The 22,844-nt window shown below is 40.5% G+C and overlaps 1 protein-coding gene across 2 annotated transcripts in view; it reads left to right on the top strand.

The window, feature by feature from the left end:
* LOC139574756 (glutamate receptor 3-like) overlaps window positions 1-22,563 on the top strand; it is a 328,769-nt gene extending 306,206 nt beyond the window's left edge. Inside the window, exons 14-16 of one of the 2 annotated variants that reach the window (XM_071399622.1) lie at window positions 17,526-17,640; window positions 19,189-19,436; window positions 21,431-22,563. In XM_071399622.1, the coding sequence (XP_071255723.1) occupies window positions 17,526-17,640; window positions 19,189-19,434 (361 nt within the window). In that variant the 3' untranslated portion in view covers window positions 19,435-19,436; window positions 21,431-22,563. The remainder of the gene's footprint in view (window positions 1-17,525; window positions 17,641-19,188; window positions 19,437-21,430) is intronic. The other variant, XM_071399624.1, reaches the window with a different exon arrangement.
* Window positions 22,564-22,844: the final 281 nt, after the last annotated feature.

The raw sequence follows: 22,844 nt of genomic DNA, 5'->3' as shown, positions 1-22,844 counted from the left end.
TAGAGCACTACCTGTCTGTTTCTATAGGGACTATATAGAGCACCACCAGTCTGTTTCTATAGGGACTATAGAGTAGAGCACCACCAGTCTGTTTCTATAGGGACTATAGAGTAGAGCACCACCAGTCTGTTTCTATAGGGACTATATAGAGCACCACCAGTCTGTTTCTATAGTGACTATCTAGAGCACTACCTGTCTGTTTCTATAGGGACTATATAGAACATCACCAGTCTGTTTCTATAGGGACTATATAGAGCACCACCAGTCTGTTTCTATAGCGACTATATAGAGCACTACCAGTCTGTTTCTATAGGGACTATATAGAGCACTACCAGTCTGTTTCTATAGGGACTATATAGAGCACTACCAGTTTGTTTCTATAGGAACTATATAGAGCACCACCAGTCTGTTTCTATAGGGACTATATAGAACATCACCAGTCTGTTTCTATAGGGACTATATAGAGCACCACCAGTCTGTTTCTATAGCGACTATATAGAGCACTACCAGTCTGTTTCTATAGGGACTATATAGAGCACTACCAGTCTGTTTCTATAGGGGCTATAGAGTAGAGCACCACCAGTCTGTTTCTATAGGGACTATAGAGTAGAGCACCACCAGTCTGTTTCTATAGGGATGTAGAGTAGAGCACCACCAGTCTGTTTCTATAGGGACTATATAGAGCACTACCAGTCTGTTTCTATAGGGACTATATAGAACACTACCAGTCTGTTTCTATAGGGACTATATAGAGCACTACCAGTCTGTTTCTATATGGACTATATAGAGCACCACCAGTCTGTTTCTATAGTGACTATATAGAGCACTACCATTCTGTTTCTATAGGGACTATATAGAACACTACCAGTCTGTTTCTATAGGGACTATATAGAGCACTACCAGTCTGTTTCTATAGGGACTATATAGAGCACTACCAGTCTGTTTCTATAGTGACTATATAGAGCACTACCAGTCTGTTTCTATAGGGGCTATAGAGTAGAGCACCACCAGTCTGTTTCTATAGGGACTATAGAGTAGAGCACCACCAGTCTGTTTCTATAGGGACTATAGAGTAGAGCACCACCAGTCTGTTTCTATAGGGATGTAGAGTAGAGCACCACCAGTCTGTTTCTATAGGGACTATAGAGTAGAGCACCACCAGTCTGTTTCTATAGTGACTATATAGAGCACTACCAGTCTGTTTCTATAGGGACTATATAGAACACTACCAGTCTGTTTCTATAGGGACTATATAGAGCACTACCAGTCTGTTTCTATATGGACTATATAGAGCACCACCAGTCTGTTTCTATAGTGACTATATAGAGCACTACCAGTCTGTTTCTATAGGGACTATATAGAACACTACCAGTCTGTTTCTATAGGGACTATATAGAGCACTACCAGTCTGTTTCTATAGGGACTATATAGAGCACTACCAGTCTGTTTCTATAGGGACTATATAGAGCACTACCAGTCTGTTTCTATAGGGACTATATAGAACACTACCAGTCTGTTTCTATAGGGACTATATAGAGCACCACCAGTCTGTTTCTATAGTGACTATATAGAGCAGTACCACTGTTTCTATAGGGACTATATAGAACACTACCAGTCTGTTTCTATAGGGACTATATAGAGCACTACCAGTCTGTTTCTATAGGGACTATATAGAACACTACCAGTCTGTTTCTATAGGGACTATATAGAGCACTACCAGTCTGTTTCTATAGGAACTATATAGAGCACTACCAGGCTGTTTCTATAGGGACTATAGAGTAGAGCACCACCAGTCTGTTTCTATAGTGACTATATAGAGCACTACCAGTCCGTTTCTATAGGGACTATATAGAACACTACCAGTCTGTTTCTATAGTGACTATATAGAGCACTACCAGTCTGGTTCTATAGTGACTATATAGAGCACTACCAGTCTGTTTCTATAGGGACTATATAGAGCACTACCAGTCTGTTTCTATAGCGACTATATAGAGCACTACCAGTCTGTGTCTATAGGGACTATATAGAGCACCACCAGTCTGTTTCTATAGGGACTATATAGAGCACCACCAGTCTGTTTCTATAGTGACTATATAGAGCACCACCAGTCTGTTTCTATAGGGACTATAAAGAACACCACCAGTCTGTTTCTATAGCGACTATATAGAGCACTACCAGTCTGTTTCTATAGGGACTATATAGAGCACTACCTGTCTGTTTCTATAGGGACTATATAGAGCACCACCAGTCTGTTTCTATAGGGACTATAGAGTAGAGCACCACCAGTCTGTTTCTATAGGGACTATAGAGTAGAGCACCACCAGTCTGTTTCTATAGGGACTATATAGAGCACCACCAGTCTGTTTCTATAGTGACTATCTAGAGCACTACCTGTCTGTTTCTATAGGGACTATATAGAACATCACCAGTCTGTTTCTATAGGGACTATATAGAGCACCACCAGTCTGTTTCTATAGCGACTATATAGAGCACTACCAGTCTGTTTCTATAGGGACTATATAGAGCACTACCAGTCTGTTTCTATAGGGACTATATAGAGCACTACCAGTCTGTTTCTATAGGAACTATATAGAGCACCACCAGTCTGTTTCTATAGGGACTATATAGAACATCACCAGTCTGTTTCTATAGGGACTATATAGAGCACCACCAGTCTGTTTCTATAGCGACTATATAGAGCACTACCAGTCTGTTTCTATAGGGACTATATAGAGCACTACCAGTCTGTTTCTATAGGAACTATATAGAGCACTACCAGTCTGTTTCTATAGGGACTATATAGAACACTACCAGTCTGTTTCTATAGGGACTACATAGAGCACTACCAGTCTGTTTCTATAGGAACTATATAGAGCACTAACAGTCTGTTTCTATATTGACTATATAGAGCACTACCAGTCTTATTCTATAGGGAATATATAGAGCACTACCAGTCTGTTTCTATAGGGACTATATAGAGCACTACCAGTCTGTTTCTATAGGGACTATATAGAGCACTACCAGTCTGTTTCTATAGGGGCTATAGAGTAGAGCACCACCAGTCTGTTTCTATAGGGACTATAGAGTAGAGCACCACCAGTCTGTTTCTATAGGGATGTAGAGTAGAGCACCACCAGTCTGTTTCTATAGGGACTATAGAGTAGAGCACCACCAGTCTGTTTCTATAGTGACTATATAGAGCACTACCAGTCTGTTTCTATAGGGACGTAGAGTAGAGCACCACCAGTCTGTTTCTATAGGGACTATATAGAGCACTACCAGTCTGTTTCTATAGGGGCTATAGAGTAGCGCACCACCAGTCTGTTTCTATAGGGACTATAGAGTAGAGCACCACCAGTCTGTTTCTATAGGGACTATAGAGTAGAGCACCACCAGTCTGTTTCTATAGGGATGTAGAGTAGAGCACCACCAGTCTGTTTCTATAGGGACTATAGAGTAGAGCACCACCAGTCTGTTTCTATAGGGACTATAGAGTAGAGTACCACCAGTCTGTTTCTATAGTGACTATATAGAGCACCACCAGTCTGTTTCTATAGGGACTATATAGAGCACTACCAGTCTGTTTCTATAGGGACTATATAGAGCACTACCAGTCTTTTTCTATAGGAACTATATAGAGCACCACCAGTCTGTTTCTATAGGGACTATATAGAACATCACCAGTCTGTTTCTATAGGGACTATATAGAGCACCACCAGTCTGTTTCTATAGCGACTATATAGAGCACTACCAGTCTGTTTCTATAGAGACTATATAGAGCACTACCAGTCTGTTTCTATAGGAACTATATAGAGCACCACCAGTCTGTTTCTATATTGACTATATAGAGCACTACCAGTCTGTTTCAATAGGAACTATATAGAGCACTACCAGTATGTTTCTATAGGGACTATATAGAACACTACCAGTCTGTTTCTATAGGGACTATATAGAGCACTACCAGTCTGTTTCTATAGGAACTATATAGAGCACCACCAGTCTGTTTCTATATTGACTATATAGAGCACTACCAGTCTGTTTCTATAGGGACTATATAGAGCACTACCAGTCTGTTTCTATAGGGACTATATAGAGCACTACCAGTCTGTTTCTATAGGGACTATATAGAGCACTACCAGTCTGTTTCTATAGGGGCTATAGAGTAGAGCACCACCAGTCTGTTTTTATAGGGACTATAGAGTAGAGCACCACCAGTCTGTTTCTATAGGGACTATAGAGTAGAGCACCACCAGTATGTTTCTATAGTGACTATATAGAGCACTACCAGTCTGTTTCTATAGGGACTATATAGAACACTACCAGTCTGTTTCTATAGGGACTATATAGAGCACTACCAGTCTGTTTCTATAGGGACTATATAGAGCACTACCAGTCTGTTTCTATATGGACTATATAGAGCACTACCAGTTTGTTTCTATAGTGACTATATAGAGCACTACCAGTCTGTTTATATAGGGGCTATAGAGTAGAGCACCACCAGTCTGTTTCTATAGGGACTATAGAGTAGAGCACCACCAGTCTGTTTCTATAGGGACTATAGAGTAGAGCACCACCAGTCTGTTTCTATAGGGATGTAGAGTAGAGCACCACCAGTCTGTTTCTATAGGGATGTAGAGTAGAGCACCACCAGTCTGTTTCTATAGGGATGTAGAGTAGAGCACTACCAGTCTGTTTCTATATGGATGTAGAGTAGAGCACCACCAGTCTGTTTCTATAGTGACTATATAGAACACTACAAGTATGTTTCTATAGGGACTATATAGAGCACTACCAGTCTGTTTCTATAGTGACTATATAGAGCACTACCAGTCTGTTTCTATATTGACTATATAGAGCACTACCAGTCTGTTTCTATAGGGACTATATAGAGCACTACCAGTCTGTTTCTATATGGACTATATAGAGCACTACCAGTCTGTTTCTATAGGGACTATATAGAACACTACCAGTCTGTTTCTATAGGGACTATATAGAGCACCACCAGTCTGTTTCTATAGCGACTATATAGAGCACTACCAGTCTGTTTCTATAGAGACTATATAGAGCACTACCAGTCTGTTTCTATAGGAACTATATAGAGCACCACCAGTCTGTTTCTATATTGACTATATAGAGCACTACCAGTCTGTTTCAATAGGAACTATATAGAGCACTACCAGTATGTTTCTATAGTGACTATATAGAGCACTACCAGTCTGTTTCTATAGGGACTATATAGAACACTACCAGTCTGTTTCTATAGGGACTATATAGAGCACTACCAGTCTGTTTCTATAGGGACTATATAGAACACTACCAGTCTGTTTCTATAGGGACTATATAGAGCACTACCAGTCTGTTTCTATAGGAACTATATAGAACACTACCAGTCTGTTTCTATAGGGACTATATAGAGCACCACCAGTCTGTTTCTATAGGGACTATATAGAGCACCACCAGTCTGTTTCTATAGTGACTATATAGAGAACCACCAGTCTGTTTCTATAGGGACTATAAAGAACACCACCAGTCTGTTTCTATAGCGACTATATAGAGCACTACCCGTCTGTTTCTATAGGGACTATATAGAGCACTACCTGTCTGTTTCTATAGGGACTATATAGAGCACCACCAGTCTGTTTCTAAAGGGACTATATAGAGCACCACCAGTCTGTTTCTATAGTGACTATCTAGAGCACTACCTGTCTGTTTCTATAGGGACTATATAGAGCACTACCAGTCTGTTTCTATAGGGACTATATAGAGCACCACCAGTCTGTTTCTATAGGGACTATATAGAGCACCACCAGTCTGTTTCTATAGTGACTATATAGAGCACCACCAGTCTGTTTCTATAGGGACTATAAAGAACACCACCAGTCTGTTTCTATAGCGACTATATAGAGCACTACCAGTCTGTTTTTATAGGGACTATATAGAGCACTACCTGTCTGTTTCTATAGGGACTATATAGAGCACCACCAGTCTGTTTCTATAGGGGCTATAGAGTAGAGCACCACCAGTCTGTTTCTATAGGGACTATAGAGTAGAGCACCACCAGTCTGTTTCTATAGGGACTATATAGAGCACCACCAGTCTGTTTCTATAGTGACTATCTAGAGCACTACCTGTCTGTTTCTATAGGGACTATATAGAACATCACCAGTCTGTTTCTATAGGGACTATATAGAGCACCACCAGTCTGTTTCTATAGCGACTATATAGAGCACTACCAGTCTGTTTCTATAGGGACTATATAGAGCACTACCAGTCTGTTTCTATAGGGACTATATAGAGCACTACCAGTCTGTTTCTATAGGAACTATATAGAGCACCACCAGTCTGTTTCTATAGGGACTATATAGAACATCACCAGTCTGTTTCTATAGGGACTATATAGAGCACCACCAGTCTGTTTCTATAGCGACTATATAGAGCACTACCAGTCTGTTTCTATAGGGACTATATAGAGCACTACCAGTCTGTTTCTATAGGAACTATATAGAGCACTACCAGTCTGTTTCTATAGGGACTATATAGAACACTACCAGTTTGTTTCTATAGGGACTACATAGAGCACTACCAGTCTGTTTCTATAGGAACTATATAGAGCACTAACAGTCTTTTTCTATATTGACTATATAGAGCACTACCAGTCTTATTCTATAGGGACTATATAGAGCACTACCAGTCTGTTTCTATAGGGACTATATAGAGCACTACCAGTCTGTTTCTATAGGGACTATATAGAGCACTACCAGTCTGTTTCTATAGGGGCTATAGAGTAGAGCACCACCAGTCTGTTTCTATAGGGACTATAGAGTAGAGCACCACCAGTCTGTTTCTATAGGGATGTAGAGTAGAGCACCACCAGTCTGTTTCTATAGGGACTATAGAGTAGAGCACCACCAGTCTGTTTCTATAGTGACTATATAGAGCACTACCAGTCTGTTTCTATAGGGACGTAGAGTAGAGCACCACCAGTCTGTTTCTATAGGGACTATATAGAGCACTACCAGTCTGTTTCTATAGGGGCTATAGAGTAGCGCACCACCAGTCTGTTTCTATAGGGACTATAGAGTAGAGCACCACCAGTCTGTTTCTATAGGGACTATAGAGTAGAGCACCACCAGTCTGTTTCTATAGGGATGTAGAGTAGAGCACCACCAGTCTGTTTCTATAGGGACTATAGAGTAGAGCACCACCAGTCTGTTTCTATAGGGACTATAGAGTAGAGTACCACCAGTCTGTTTCTATAGTGACTATATAGAGCACCACCAGTCTGTTTCTATAGGGACTATATAGAGCACTACCAGTCTGTTTCTATAGGGACTATATAGAGCACTACCAGTCTTTTTCTATAGGAACTATATAGAGCACCACCAGTCTGTTTCTATAGGGACTATATAGAACATCACCAGTCTGTTTCTATAGGGACTATATAGAGCACCACCAGTCTGTTTCTATAGCGACTATATAGAGCACTACCAGTCTGTTTCTATAGGGACTATATAGAGCACTACCAGTCTGTTTCTATAGGAACTATATAGAGCACCACCAGTCTGTTTCTATATTGACTATATAGAGCACTACCAGTCTGTTTCAATAGGAACTATATAGAGCACTACCAGTATGTTTCTATAGGGACTATATAGAACACTACCAGTCTGTTTCTATAGGGACTATATAGAGCACTACCAGTCTGTTTCTATAGGAACTATATAGAGCACCACCAGTCTGTTTCTATATTGACTATATAGAGCACTACCAGTCTGTTTCTATAGGGACTATATAGAGCACTACCAGTCTGTTTCTATAGGGACTATATAGAGCACTACCAGTCTATTTCTATAGGGACTATATAGAGCACTACCAGTCTGTTTCTATAGGGGCTATAGAGTAGAGCACCACCAGTCTGTTTTTATAGGGACTATAGAGTAGAGCACCACCAGTTTGTTTCTATAGGGACTATAGAGTAGAGCACCACCAGTATGTTTCTATAGTGACTATATAGAGCACTACCAGTCTGTTTCTATAGGGACTATATAGAACACTACCAGTCTGTTTCTATATGGACTATATAGAGCACTACCAGTCTGTTTCTATAGGGACTATATAGAGCACTACCAGTCTGTTTCTATATGGACTATATAGAGCACTACCAGTTTGTTTCTATAGTGACTATATAGAGCACTACCAGTCTGTTTCTATAGGGGCTATAGAGTAGAGCACCACCAGTCTGTTTCTATAGGGACTATAGAGTAGAGCACCACCAGTCTGTTTCTATAGGGACTATAGAGTAGAGCACCACCAGTCTGTTTCTATAGGGATGTAGAGTAGAGCACCACCAGTCTGTTTCTATAGGGATGTAGAGTAGAGCACCACCAGTCTGTTTCTATAGGGACTATAGAGTAGAGCACCACCAGTCTGTTTCTATAGTGACTATATAGAGCACTACCAGTCTGTTTCTATAGGGACTATATAGAACACTACCAGTCTGTTTCTATAGGGACTATAGAGTAGAGCACCACCAGTCTGTTTCTATAGGGATGTAGAGTAGAGCACCACCAGTCTGTTTCTATATGGATGTAGAGTAGAGCACCACCAGTCTGTTTCTATAGTGACTATATAGAACACTACAAGTATGTTTCTATAGGGACTATATAGAGCACTACCAGTCTGTTTCTATAGGGACTATATAGAGCACTACCAGCCTGTTTCTATATGGACTATATAGAGCACTACCAGTCTGTTTCTATAGGGACTATATAGAACACTACCAGTCTGTTTCTATAGGGACTATATAGAGCACCACCAGTCTTTTTCTATAGTGACTATATAGAGCACTACCAGTCTGTTTCTATAGGGACTATATAGAACACTACCAGTCTGTTTCTATAGGGACTATATAGAGCACTACCAGTCTGTTTCTATAGGGACTATATAGAACACTACCAGTCTGTTTCTATAGGGACTATATAGAGCACTACCAGTCTGTTTCTATAGGAACTATATAGAGCACTACCAGTCTGTTTCTATAGGGACTATAGAGTAGAGCACCACCAGTCTGTTTCTATAGTGACTATATAGAGCACTACCAGTCTGTTTCTATAGGGACTATATAGAACACCACCAGTCTGTTTCTATAGTGACTATATAGAGCACTACCAGTCTGTTTCTATAGGGACTATATAGAGCACCACCAGTCTGTTTCTATAGGAACTATATAGAGCACTACCAGTCTGTTTCTATAGTGACTATAGAGTAGAGCACCACCAGTCTGTTTCTATAGTGACTATATAGAGCACTACCAGTCTGTTTCTATAGGGACTATATAGAACACCACCAGTCTGTTTCTATAGTGACTATATAGAGCACTACCAGTCTGTTTCTATAGGGACTATATAGAGCACCACCAGTCTGTTTCTATAGGGACTATATAGAGCACCACCAGTCTGTTTCTATAGTGACTATATAGAGCACCACCAGTCTGTTTCTATAGGGACTATATAGAGCACTACCAGTCTGTTTCTATAGGAACTATATAGAGCACTACCAGTCTGTTTCTATAGGGACTATAGAGTAGAGCACCACCAGTCTGTTTCTATAGTGACTATATAGAGCACTACCAGTCTGTTTCTATAGGGACTATATAGAACACCACCAGTCTGTTTCTATAGTGACTATATAGAGCACTACCAGTCTGTTTCTATAGGGACTATATAGAGCACCACCAGTCTGTTTCTATAGTGACTATATAGAGCACCACCAGTCTGTTTCTATAGGGACTATAAAGAACACCACCAGTCTGTTTCTATAGCGACTATATAGAGCATTACCCGTCTGTTTCTATAGGGACTATATAGAGCACTACCTGTCTGTTTCTATAGGGACTATATAGAGCACCACCAGTCTGTTTCTAAAGGGACTATATAGAGCACCACCAGTCTGTTTCTATAGTGACTATCTAGAGCACTACCTGTCTGTTTCTATAGGGACTATATAGAGCACTACCAGTCTGTTTCTATAGGGACTATATAGAGCACCACCAGTCTGTTTCTATAGTGACTATCTAGAGCACTACCTGTCTGTTTCTATAGGGACTATATAGAGCACTACCAGTCTGTTTCTATAGGGACTATATAGAGCACCACCAGTCTGTTTCTATAGGGACTATATAGAGCACCACCAGTCTGTTTCTATAGTGACTATATAGAGCACCACCAGTCTGTTTCTATAGGGACTATAAAGAACACCACCAGTCTGTTTCTATAGCGACTATATAGAGCACTACCAGTCTGTTTTTATAGGGACTATATAGAGCACTACCTGTCTGTTTCTATAGGGACTATATAGAGCACCACCAGTCTGTTTCTATAGGGGCTATAGAGTAGAGCACCACCAGTCTGTTTCTATAGGGACTATAGAGTAGAGCACCACCAGTCTGTTTCTATAGGGACTATATAGAGCACCACCAGTCTGTTTCTATAGTGACTATCTAGAGCACTACCTGTCTGTTTCTATAGGGACTATATAGAACATCACCAGTCTGTTTCTATAGCCACTATATAGAGCACCACCAGTCTGTTTCTATAGCGACTATATAGAGCACTACCAGTCTGTTTCTATAGGGACTATATAGAGCACTACCAGTCTGTTTCTATAGGGACTATATAGAGCACTACCAGTCTGTTTCTATAGGAACTATATAGAGCACCACCAGTCTGTTTCTATAGGGACTATATAGAACATCAACAGTCTGTTTCTATAGGGACTATATAGAGCACTACCAGTCTGTTTCTATAGCGACTATATAGAGAACTACCAGTCTGTTTCTATAGGGACTATATAGAGCACTACCAGTCTGTTTCTTTAGGAACTATATAGAGCACTACCAGTCTGCTTCTACAGGGACTATATAGAACACTACCAGTCTGTTTCTATAGGGACTATATAGAGCACTACCAGTCTGTTTCTATAGGAACTATATAGAGCACTACCAGTCTGTTTCTATATTGACTATATAGAGCACTACCAGTCTGTTTCTATAGGGACTATATAGAGCACTACCAGTCTGTTTCTATAGGGACTATAGAGTAGAGCACCACCAGTCTGTTTCTATAGGGACTATAGAGTAGAGCACCACCAGTCTGTTTCTATAGGGACTATAGAGTAGAGCACCACCAGTCTGTTTCTATAGGGATGTAGAGTAGAGCACCACCAGTCTGTTTCTATAGGGACTATATAGAGCACTACCAGTCTGTTTCTATAGGGGCTATAGAGTAGAGCACCACCAGTCTGTTTCTATAGGGACTATAGAGTAGAGCACCACCAGTCTGTTTCTATAGGGACTATATAGAGCACTACCAGTCTGTTTCTATAGGGACTATATAGAGCACTACCTGTCTGTTTCTATAGGGACTATATAGAGCACTACCAGTCTGTTTCTATAGGGGCTATAGAGTAGAGCACTACCAGTCTGTTTCTATAGGGGCTATAGAGTAGAGCACCACCAGTCTGTTTCTATAGGGACTATAGAGTATAGCACCACCAGTCTGTTTCTATAGGGATGTAGAGTAGAGCACCACCAGTCTGTTTCTATAGGGACTATAGAGTAGAGCACCACCAGTCTGTTTCTATAGGGGCTATAGAGTAGAGCACCACCAGTCTGTTTCTATAGGGATTATAGAGTAGAGCACCACCAGTCTGTTTCTATAGGGACTATAGAGTAGAGCACCACCAGTCTGATCCTATAGGGACTATATAGAGCACCACCAGTCTGTTTCTATAGTGACTATCTAGAGCACTACCTGTCTGTTTCTATAGGGATGTAGAGTAGAGCACCACCAGTCTGTTTCTATAGGGACTATAGAGTAGAGCACCACCAGTCTGTTTCTATAGGGATGTAGAGTAGAGCACCACCAGTCTGTTTCTATAGGGGATGTAGAGTAGAGCACCATCAGTCTGTTTCTATAGGGATGTAGAGTAGAGCACCACCAGTCTGTTTCTATAGGGACTATAGAGTAGAGCACCACCAGTCTGTTTCTATAGGGACTATAGAGTAGAGCACCACCAGTCGGTTTCTATAGGGATGTAGAGTAGAGCACTACCAGTCTGTTTCTATAGGGACTATAGAGTAGAGCACCACCAGTCTGTTTCTATAGGGATGTAGAGTAGAGCACCACCAGTCTGTTTCTATAGGGACTATAGAGTAGAGCACCACCAGTCTGTTTCTATAGTGACTATATAGAGCACTACCAGTCTGTTTCTAAAGGGACTATATAGAACACTACCAGTCTGTTTCTATAGTGACTATATAGAGCACTACCAGTCTGTTTCTATAGGGACTATATAGAACACTACCAGTCTGTTTCTATAGGGACTATATAGAGCACTACCAGTCTGTTTCTATAGGGACTATATAGAGCACTACCTGTCTGTTTCTATAGGGACTATATAGAGCACCACCAGTCTGTTTCTATAGGGGCTATAGAGTAGAGCACAACCAGTCTGTTTCTATAGGGACTATAGAGTAGAGCACCACCAGTCTGATCCTATAGGGACTATATAGAGCACCACCAGTCTGTTTCTATAGGGATGTAGAGTAGAGCACCACCAGTCTGTTTCTATAGGGGATGTAGAGTAGAGCACCATCAGTCTGTTTCTATAGGGATGTAGAGTAGAGCACCACCAGTCTGTTTCTATAGGGACTATAGAGTAGAGCACCACCAGTCTGTTTCTATAGGGACTATAGAGTAGAGCACCACCAGTCTGTTTCTATAGGGACTATAGAGTAGAGCACCATCAGTCTGTTTCTATAGGGACTATAGAGTAGAGCACCACCAGTCTGTTTCTATAGGGGCTATAGAGTAGAGCACCACCAGTCTGTTTCTATAGGGACTATATAGAGCACTACCAGTCTGTTTCTATAGGGACTATATAGAGCACCACCAGTCTGTTTCTATAGGGACTATATAGAGCACCACCAGTCTGTTTCTATAGTGACTATATAGAGCACCACCAGTCTGTTTCTATAGGGACTATAAAGAACACCACCAGTCTGTTTCTATAGTGACTAAATAGAGCACTACCAGTCTGTTTCTATAGGGACTATATAGAGCACTACCTGTCTGTTTCTATAGGGACTATATAGAGCACCACCAGTCTGTTTCTATAGGGACTATATAGAGCACCACCAGTCTGTTTCTATAGTGACTATCTAGAACACTACCTGTCTGTTTCTATAGGGACTATATAGAGCACTACCAGTCTGTTTCTATAGGGACTATATAGAGCACCACCAGTCTGTTTCTATAGGGACTATATAGAGCACCACCAGTCTGTTTCTATAGGGACTATATATAACACTACCAGTCTGTTTCTATAGGGACTATATAGAGCACTACCAGTCTGTTTCTATAGGGACTATATAGAACATCACCAGTCTGTTTCTATAGGGACTATATAGAACATCACCAGTCTGTTTCTATAGTGACTATATAGAGCACTACCAGTCTGTTTCTATAGGGACTATATAGAGCACCACCAGTCTGTTTCTATAGGGACTATATAGAACACTACCAGTCTGTTTCTATAGGGACTATATAGAACACTACCAGTCTGTTTCTATAGGGACTATATAGAACATCACCAGTCTGTTTCTATAGGGACTATATAGAGCACCACCAGTCTGTTTCTTTAGTGACTATCTAGAGCACTACCTGTCTGTTTCTATAGGGACTATATAGAACATCACCAGTCTGTTTCTATAGGGACTATATAGAGCACCACCAGTCTGTTTCTATAGCGACTATATAGAGCACTACCAGTCTGTTTCTATAGGGACTATATAGAGCACCACCAGTCTGTTTCTATAGGGACTATATAGAACACTACCAGTCTGTTTCTATAGGGACTATATAGAACACTACCAGTCTGTTTCTATAGTGACTATCTAGAGCACTACCTGTCTGTTTCTATAGGGACTATATAGAGCACTACCAGTCTGTTTCTATAGGGACTATATAGAGCACCACCAGTCTGTTTCTATAGGGACTATATAGAGCACCACCAGTCTGTTTCTATAGTGACTATATAGAGCACCACCAGTCTGTTTCTATAGGGACTATAAAGAACACCACCAGTCTGTTTCTATAGTGACTATATAGAGCACTACCAGTCTGTTTTTATAGGGACTATATAGAGCACTACCTGTCTGTTTCTATAGGGACTATATAGAGCACCACCAGTCTGTTTCTATAGGGGCTATAGAGTAGAGCACAACCAGTCAGTTTCTATAGGGACTATAGAGTAGAGCACCACCAGTCTGTTTCTATAGGGACTATATAGAGCACCACCAGTCTGTTTCTATAGTGACTATCTAGAGCACTACCTGTCTGTTTCTATAGGGACTATATAGAACATCACCAGTCTGTTTCTATAGGGACTATATAGAGCACCACCAGTCTGTTTCTATAGCGACTATATAGAGCACTACCAGTCTGTTTCTATAGGGACTATATAGAGCACCACCAGTCTGTTTCTATAGGGACTATATAGAGCACCACCAGTCTGTTTCTATAGGGACTATATAGAGCACTACCAGTCTGTTTCTATAGGGACTATATAGAGCACTACCAGTCTGTTTCTATAGGGACTATATAGAACATCACCAGTCTGTTTCTATAGGGACTATATAGAACATCACCAGTCTGTTTCTATAGTGACTATATAGAGCACTACCAGTCTGTTTCTATAGGGACTATATAGAGCACCACCAGTCTGTTTCTATAGGGACTATATAGAACACTACCAGTCTGTTTCTATAGGGACTATATAGAGCACCACCAGTCTGTTTCTATAGGGACTATATAGAGCACCACCAGTCTGTTTCTATAGTGACTATATAGAGCACCACCAGTCTGTTTCTATAGGGACTATAAAGAACACCACCAGTCTGTTTCTATAGCGACTATATAGAGCACTACCAGTCTGTTTTTATAGGGACTATATAGAGCACTACCTGTCTGTTTCTATAGGGACTATATAGAGCACCACCAGTCTGTTTCTATAGGGGCTATAGAGTAGAGCACAACCAGTCAGTTTCTATAGGGACTATAGAGTAGAGCACCACCAGTCTGTTTCTATAGGGACTATAGAGTAGAGCACCACCAGTCTGTTTCTATATGGACTATATAGAGCACCACCAGTCTGTTTCTATAGCGACTATATAGAGCACTACCAGTCTGTTTCTATAGTGACTATCTAGAGCACTACCTGTCTGTTTCTATAGGGACTATATAGAACATCACCAGTCTGTTTCTATAGGGACTATATAGAGCACCACCAGTCTGTTTCTATAGCGACTATATAGAGCACTACCAGTCTGTTTCTATAGGGACTATATAGAGCACCACCAGTCTGTTTCTATAGGGACTATATAGAGCACCACCAGTCTGTTTCTATAGGGACTATATAGAGCACCACCAGTCTGTTTCTATAGCGACTATATAGAGCACTACCAGTCTGTTTCTATAGGGACTATATAGAGCACTACCAGTCTGTTTCTATAGGGACTATATAGAGCACCACCAGTCTGTTTCTATAGGGACTATATAGAGCACTACCAGTCTGTTTCTATAGGGACTATATAGAGCACTACCAGTCTGTTTCTATAGGGACTATATAGAACACTACCAGTCTGTTTCTATAGGGACTATATAGAGCACTACCAGTCTGTTTCTATAGGGACTATATAGAGCACTACCAGTCTGTTTCTATAGGGACTATATAGAACACTACCAGTCTGTTTCTATAGGGACTATATAGAACACTACCAGTCTGTTTCTATAGGGACTATATAGAGCACTACCAGTCTGTTTCTATAGTGACTATATAGAACACTACCAGTCTGTTTCTATAGGGACTATATAGAGCACTACCAGTCTGTTTCTATAGTGACTATATAGAGCACTACCAGTCTGTTTCTATAGGGACTATATAGAACACTACCAGTCTGTTTCTATAGGGACTATATAGAGCACTACCAGTCTGTTTCTATAGTGACTATATAGAACACTACCAGTCTGTTTCTATAGGGACTATATAGAGCACTACCAGTCTGTTTCTATAGTGACTATATAGAACACTACCAGTCTGTTTCTATAGGGACTATATAGAGCACTACCAGTCTGTTTCTATAGGGACTATATAGAACACTACCAGTCTGTTTCTATAGGGACTATATAGAGCACTACCAGTCTGTTTCTATAGTGACTATATAGAACATCACCAGTCTGTTTCTATAGTGACTATATAGAGCACTACCAGTCTGTTTCTATAGGGACTATATAGAACACTACCAGTCTGTTTCTATAGGGACTATATAGAGCACTACCAGTCTGTTTCTATAGCGACTATATAGAACACCACCAGTCTGTTTCTATAGGAACTATACAGAACACCACCAGTCTGTATCTATAGCGACTATATAGAGCACTACCAGTCTGTTTCTATAGCGACTATATAGAGCACCACATGAACAATCTTCCTTATTCTGCATCATTAGTTATTTGTTCACTCCACCCATAGCATCATAGCATCATAGCATCATAGCATCATAGCATCATATCATCATAGCTTCGTTTAAAATATATATATTTTGGAATATGCACAGTTAAAGGCACTATGTCAGTTGTAAGGCAGTGAGAATTTCCTAAATAAATGTTGCCAATTACTTATCAGTTTCTTCTTCTGAAACCATATTACAGAGAGAAACCACATGTATTATTCCCCTGATGTGTCAAAGCTGAGCTTAAACACCGGTAATAAAACTGTAGCTTGGTGCTGTTGACAGTAATCCCCCTTCTAAGCGGATATAGTAAAGCCTACATCCAAAACGGTTTCTCCACCAATAAATAGCACAAGTTCTTATAAAAAGGTTAATGTGAAACACCTTTTGCTTTATTCAGTATTTTAATGCTGACTTTCATGTCAAAATACATGACATTATTAGTGTTCCAAGATTGAAAGTTGATGTTGTCTTTGCAACCAAATCTCAGAGCCACCTTGTGATGTTGCAGTAGGAGGTGTCCAAGCCTCTGCTTCTACCGGCGGGGAAGATATCAGGTCAACAGTTGTCTTGTAGTCCTTTACTGTTAGTCAAGAGAAGGTTCTAGTTGGATCAAACTTGTTAAATGCTGGTCAGAAAGCTACCCTGCTGTGCCCACAAACAAATACCTTCCTCAGCTTTAGATAATCTCAGACCAGCGGAGTGTACAGTCAGTACATGCTCGTCCTGTTACCAGCGTCTGCCGATTACTCGAAGCGATAGGAGCAGGCCCTGGCCCTAGACTAGGGCTGGTCAATGACGCCAAGGTAATAGACTAGAATGCCTGTTCTCTGTGATGTAACAATGGCCAGGAGTCCTGCTCGATCGCTTTGTTATGACGTAATGTAAGCTATGAAGTTATGAATAACATAAAATAACATAATATGATGTTATTTATGTTATTTCCCACGTGAAGAACTCCTGTAAACCTTGCCGTATTGAAACTCAGTGAACAAGGCATCTTAGACAAGCTGAAAAACAAATGGTGGTACGATAAGGGTGAATGTGGAACCAAGGACTCTGGAAGTAAGGTCAGTCTCTGCAGGTCTACTGTGCTGATTCCCAGTGTTCATATGAACAAATACTCAACTATACTGAAACATCTACATTAGCTATACTGTCTATCCCTTTAACTCGTAGTATGTTATTTATTCATACAAACAACATTCTGCCACATACATGTAACAAAAATGGAGAAGTGGCTCAAATCCATCATGCACTATTTCCCCAATTCTAATCACATCCCCAAAAATATTTTGTCATTTTTTGGGGGGCTAATGTTAATGTTAAAGTCATTTTTATAGAAATAGGTCATGACTTTTTTCCCCACACAAACTGTAATGGTAAATTACATTAGGATATTCTTGGGGAAATTGTAAATTGTGTAAAATAATCAAACACCATCATTGAATAGTTGTTGACTAGCTGTTGACATTAAGTGCTATTTTTTCTCATTTTCACACTTTACATTCATGATATTCTTACCATTATGCTGCTGTTTCTATTTACTAAAACTTTTAATTAAAATTTGATTTATCTGTGTTGTTACTAGGTTGCATGGAAATGTTTCTATTGGGTTCTTTAGCTTCCTGTGGTGGGGTGAACAAACAAAGTGTTCATGTTGTGAGCAACTGCTTCCAATTAACTTCAGTAAGATGTTACAGCACCGTGGGGTGTTTTTCAGGGTTTTGTCTGAGCAAGGAGTTGCAATGAAGAGATCTTGTTGTTTCCAATCCACACGAAGTCTAAGAATGTAATAAACCTCTTATTTAACCCTCTGAGACCATAGTCAGGCTAATGAACTAACAGATCACTGTCTGTAGCCTCGACGGCGTAGCTATACATTTTCCACAGATATAGACTCTCAGTCAAACCTCAAAGGGTTAAAGTGCAAATGGTAAAACTCTCATGAACAAATGTTCAATTAACATGTTTGGGAAGTAAGCAGCAGCAAAATGATTTGATTCCGTTCTGAAAATGGCTTCTGGGATTTTTTTGATGTCAGAGAGATTTGACTACACAGTATCACAGTGTACCAAGACATTTTATTTTTTCAGGACAGGGCTTGAAATGTTGACCTGTGAGTTACTGACCGCAGCTTCCTTATATGGAAGAAGACCTGTAGAATAGGGGAAGCTCTACATTCACCTAGATCAAACTAAAGCGGTGACTCGTCTCTCCTTCATTGGAGAGTGGTCTGACTATGGTGTTCAGATGTTCCTCACAACTTCTTGGACCACTATAGGAAAACCAGTCCAATCTGGACCTCTTCTAGAGTTAACCTCAGCCATCCTTTACTTTGTCAACCTTCTGTTGCTATTAGCCTCTGGTCTGTAGTATGATCTGCCATTGGTAGCATCAGACATGTTTCAGTCTTAGAGAGAGAGTTTGTAGAAGGGGTCTGATAATAGAGTATCCATGTGAGTTCTAAGTGTTAGTTATTTTACTGTTATAAGACTGTAAGGATCAGTTGGAGGCCTGTCGATACTAGGCTTTAGAGCCATACTGGTAGGCTGCACTGTTCTCTACAGAACTCTCTCCACCGCAAACCCTCTAACGATGTTCTTCACCTTCCCCAGGACAAGACAAGTGCTCTCAGCCTGAGCAATGTGGCGGGAGTCTTCTATATTCTGGTTGGAGGGCTGGGGCTGGCCATGATGGTGGCTCTGATTGAGTTCTGTTACAAATCGCGTGCAGAAACCAAACGGCTCAAACTAGCAAAGAATGCTGAGAAATTGAAGCCAGCTCCCCCGACCAACCCCCAGAACTTTGCCACGTACAGAGAAGGCTACAACGTGTATGGGACAGAGAGCGTTAAGATCTAAGGGTAATGACAACGCTGCTCGTTTCTTCTGGTGGTGTCGTTGATTGAATGATCCATTTGTTTGTTTGTGTTGTTGTCAAGCTGTTGGTGTGATTTCGTAACACTTTATCACTCTTGACTTGGACATTCCCACGACAGACAACCCAACATTACATTTACAATTCCCGAACACTGTTACAGACTTGACATTGCTATATACTGTGTATGACTACAGGTAAATCCTTTTGCTGGCCGCCTAAGGTTTTTTTCGGGTCTAATATTAATACTAATACTAATATTTCTTTACACTGTCAAGATGGGGGCCTCTAAAATATTTTAAAAATTCAGCCGCCCCAACAGGCCGGCCTTGCCCCCTTCCACACCCCCTTCCTCACCCCCTGCCTCGCCCACCACCTAAGCCCCTTTTTTTTAACCAGAAAAAAACCTGCACTATTGTGTTCTTGACACCACAAACAGTTAATTGAAATCAGCATTACATTTTTTTTGAGTAACCCATCCAAAAACATTGAAACACTCCCTCTTTATCTCGTAAACACTCCCTCTTTATCTCGTAAACACTCCCTCTTTATCTCGTAAACACTCCCTCGTAAACACTCCCTCTTTATCTCGTAAACACTCCCTCTTTATCTCGTAAACACTCACACTTTATCTCGTAAATACTCCCTCTTTATCTCGTAAACACTCCCTCTTTATCTCGTAAACACTCCCTCTTTATCTCGTAAACACTCCCTCTTTATCTCGTAAACACTCCCTCTTTATCTCGTAAACACTCCCTCGTAAACACTCCCTCTTTATCTCGTAAACACTCCCTCTTTATCTCGTAAACACTCACACTTTATCTCGTAAATACTCCCTCTTTATCTCGTAAACACTCCCTCTTTATCTCGTAAACACTCCCTCTTTATCTCGTAAACACTCCCTCTATCTCATAAACACTCCCTCTTTATCTCGTAAACACTCTCTCTTTATCTCGTAAACACTCACACTTTATCTCGTAAACACTACCTCTTTATCTCGTAAACACTCCCTCTTTATCTCGTAAACACTCCCTCTTTATCTCGTAAACACTCCCTCTTTATCTCGTAAACACTCACACTTTATCTCGTAAACACTCCCTCTTTATCTCGTAAACACTCCCTCTTTATCTCGTAAACACTCCCTCTTTATCTCGTAAACACTCCCTCTTTATCTCGTAAACACTCCCTCTTTATCTCGTAAACACTCCCTCTTTATCTCGTAAACACTCACACTTTATCTCGTAAACACTACCTCTTTATCTCGTAAACACTCCCTCTTTATCTCGTAAACACTCCCTCTTTATCTCGTAAACACTCCCTCTTTATCTCGTAAACACTCCCTCTTTATCTCGTAAACACTCCCTCTTTATCTCGTAAACACTCCCTCTTTATCTCGTAAACACTCCCTCTTTATCTCGTAAACACTCCCTCTTTATCTCGTAAACACTCCCTCTTTATCTCGTAAACACTCCCTCTTTATCTTGTAAACACTCACACTTTATCTCGTAAACACTCCCTCTTTATCTCGTAAACACTCCCTCTTTATCTCGTAAACACTCCCTCTTTATCTCGTAAACACTCCCTCTTTATCTTGTAAACACTCACACTTTATCGAGCTTAATGTTTCAGTTTTCTCAGTAGAATGTTCTAGCGGCATCTGCTAATCGTTAATAGCTAAGCTAATGTCCCAAGTAATACTGGCACACATCATGACTCAACCGTTCCAACCTAATGATACATCTCATTTCATCCACCATTTAACAGACCTATCACCCATGTGTCACTGTGTGAGAATTTCAAATTGCATTTCATTGATTCCTCACGTCCTCTCGCCTCAAAACTCATCGAATGAGAAGGTCAGAGGGGAGGGACCACTGACTTCTCATCCAATTGGTTTTGAGAAGGAGGCAAGGAGAGAGGACGCGAGGAATCAAGTAAATGCAATTGATATTATCCCTGTACTTCCTTCCTGTAAAACAGGTATCGGGCGCTTCAGCTAGACCAGGTACGGTACCCCTCACCAACGACTGTGACCACTGACCCCATGATGAAACGACATGATCCCGTCGGGATGGGGGTTTCCTCAACTGCAGCTAAATCCTCTCCTGGCGGCAAATGGCGACGATAATCTGCAATGAAGACATGACAGGACTGGTGACGTGAAGAACTTAAATCGGTTTACTCCAGTGCCTTATGTATGAAACACTCAGAGACTCACAGAATTAATAGAACAATGCAACTAATCACAACTCACAAACACACAAACAACTAAACAACTAAACAGACAAACAGAAAGACAGGATTGTTTTATGTATTTGAGATGCTGTAACGAACTAAGAAGACAAAAGAGAGAGAGAGATACCTAAAGCCATCACTTGCACCCCAAGCACATTTCCAAGTGCCCGTACAGAAAATGAATACGATACTACAGATGATAAATTGTTTTTTTCTGCTAAGGGAATTTGATCAGATTATCCTAATTATTCTTGCAGGCCAGGTTTTTACTGGTTAAATGTGTTTTAAAATACGTTTATTGTAGGCACTGTACAGTAAGTCACTTATTATTAGACGATAGCTTGTTATATTGCTGTGACCTTGGAATTGTTTTGAACGATGAATCAATTGGTTAAATATGCTGGAGCAAAAATGATATTGTATTGTTGTTGTCCACGACTCTGAGACCAGGCACTGGTAGTGCATCTGAAATGACCCCCTATGCCCTATGTAGTGCACTACTTCTGACTAGAGCCTCTGGTCAAAAGTAGTGCACTATATAGGGAATAGAATGTCATTCTGGACGAACACACAGGGACTCTTGAAAGAGATGAATGTGAGATGCAGCATTTGGCTTTACACAACTTAAAACAGACCATCTCACAATCCCAATATACTGCCAACAGGGTTAATTAAAGAATGCAGAGGACTGTCTGAGCAGGTTTCATAGTTGAGTACCTCTCCCAGTGTGTTTTACGGTGTGTAGAATATGAAGAGAAAACTAACTCACACGGTGTCGCTCCAAAATAGGCTGCTTGTAACTGGATGTTCATGTAACCTAAAATCATTCAAGTCTTCTGTACAAGCAACTAAAACCAAACCAAATGGGACATTCAAAAGTAGATGAACTGCAATTTAAACAGTAATGGCTTTTTAGCGGTAGTATTATGGATGACCTTGGTATTTAAAGAATCAGCTGTGGATTGATGATCTGCTTTCCATTTTAATTTCATTATAGTGTTTGGTGAATTTACTTAGTTCATGAAATAAATGAATCATATAAATAATTACAATGAGACCATGGATTTCTACAAGGCACTTATGCTTACTACATTTCCCGTTTCTGTTCAAAAGACTGTGATTCCATAGGATTTAGGAAGACATTTAATCACCTAAAACC

This window comes from Salvelinus alpinus, chromosome 4, assembly GCF_045679555.1.
Source record: "Salvelinus alpinus chromosome 4, SLU_Salpinus.1, whole genome shotgun sequence".
Classification (NCBI taxonomy): Eukaryota; Metazoa; Chordata; class Actinopteri; order Salmoniformes; family Salmonidae; genus Salvelinus; species Salvelinus alpinus.
Note: the sequence above shows the minus strand (reverse complement) of the source record. Positions and strands in the feature narration are given on the sequence as shown.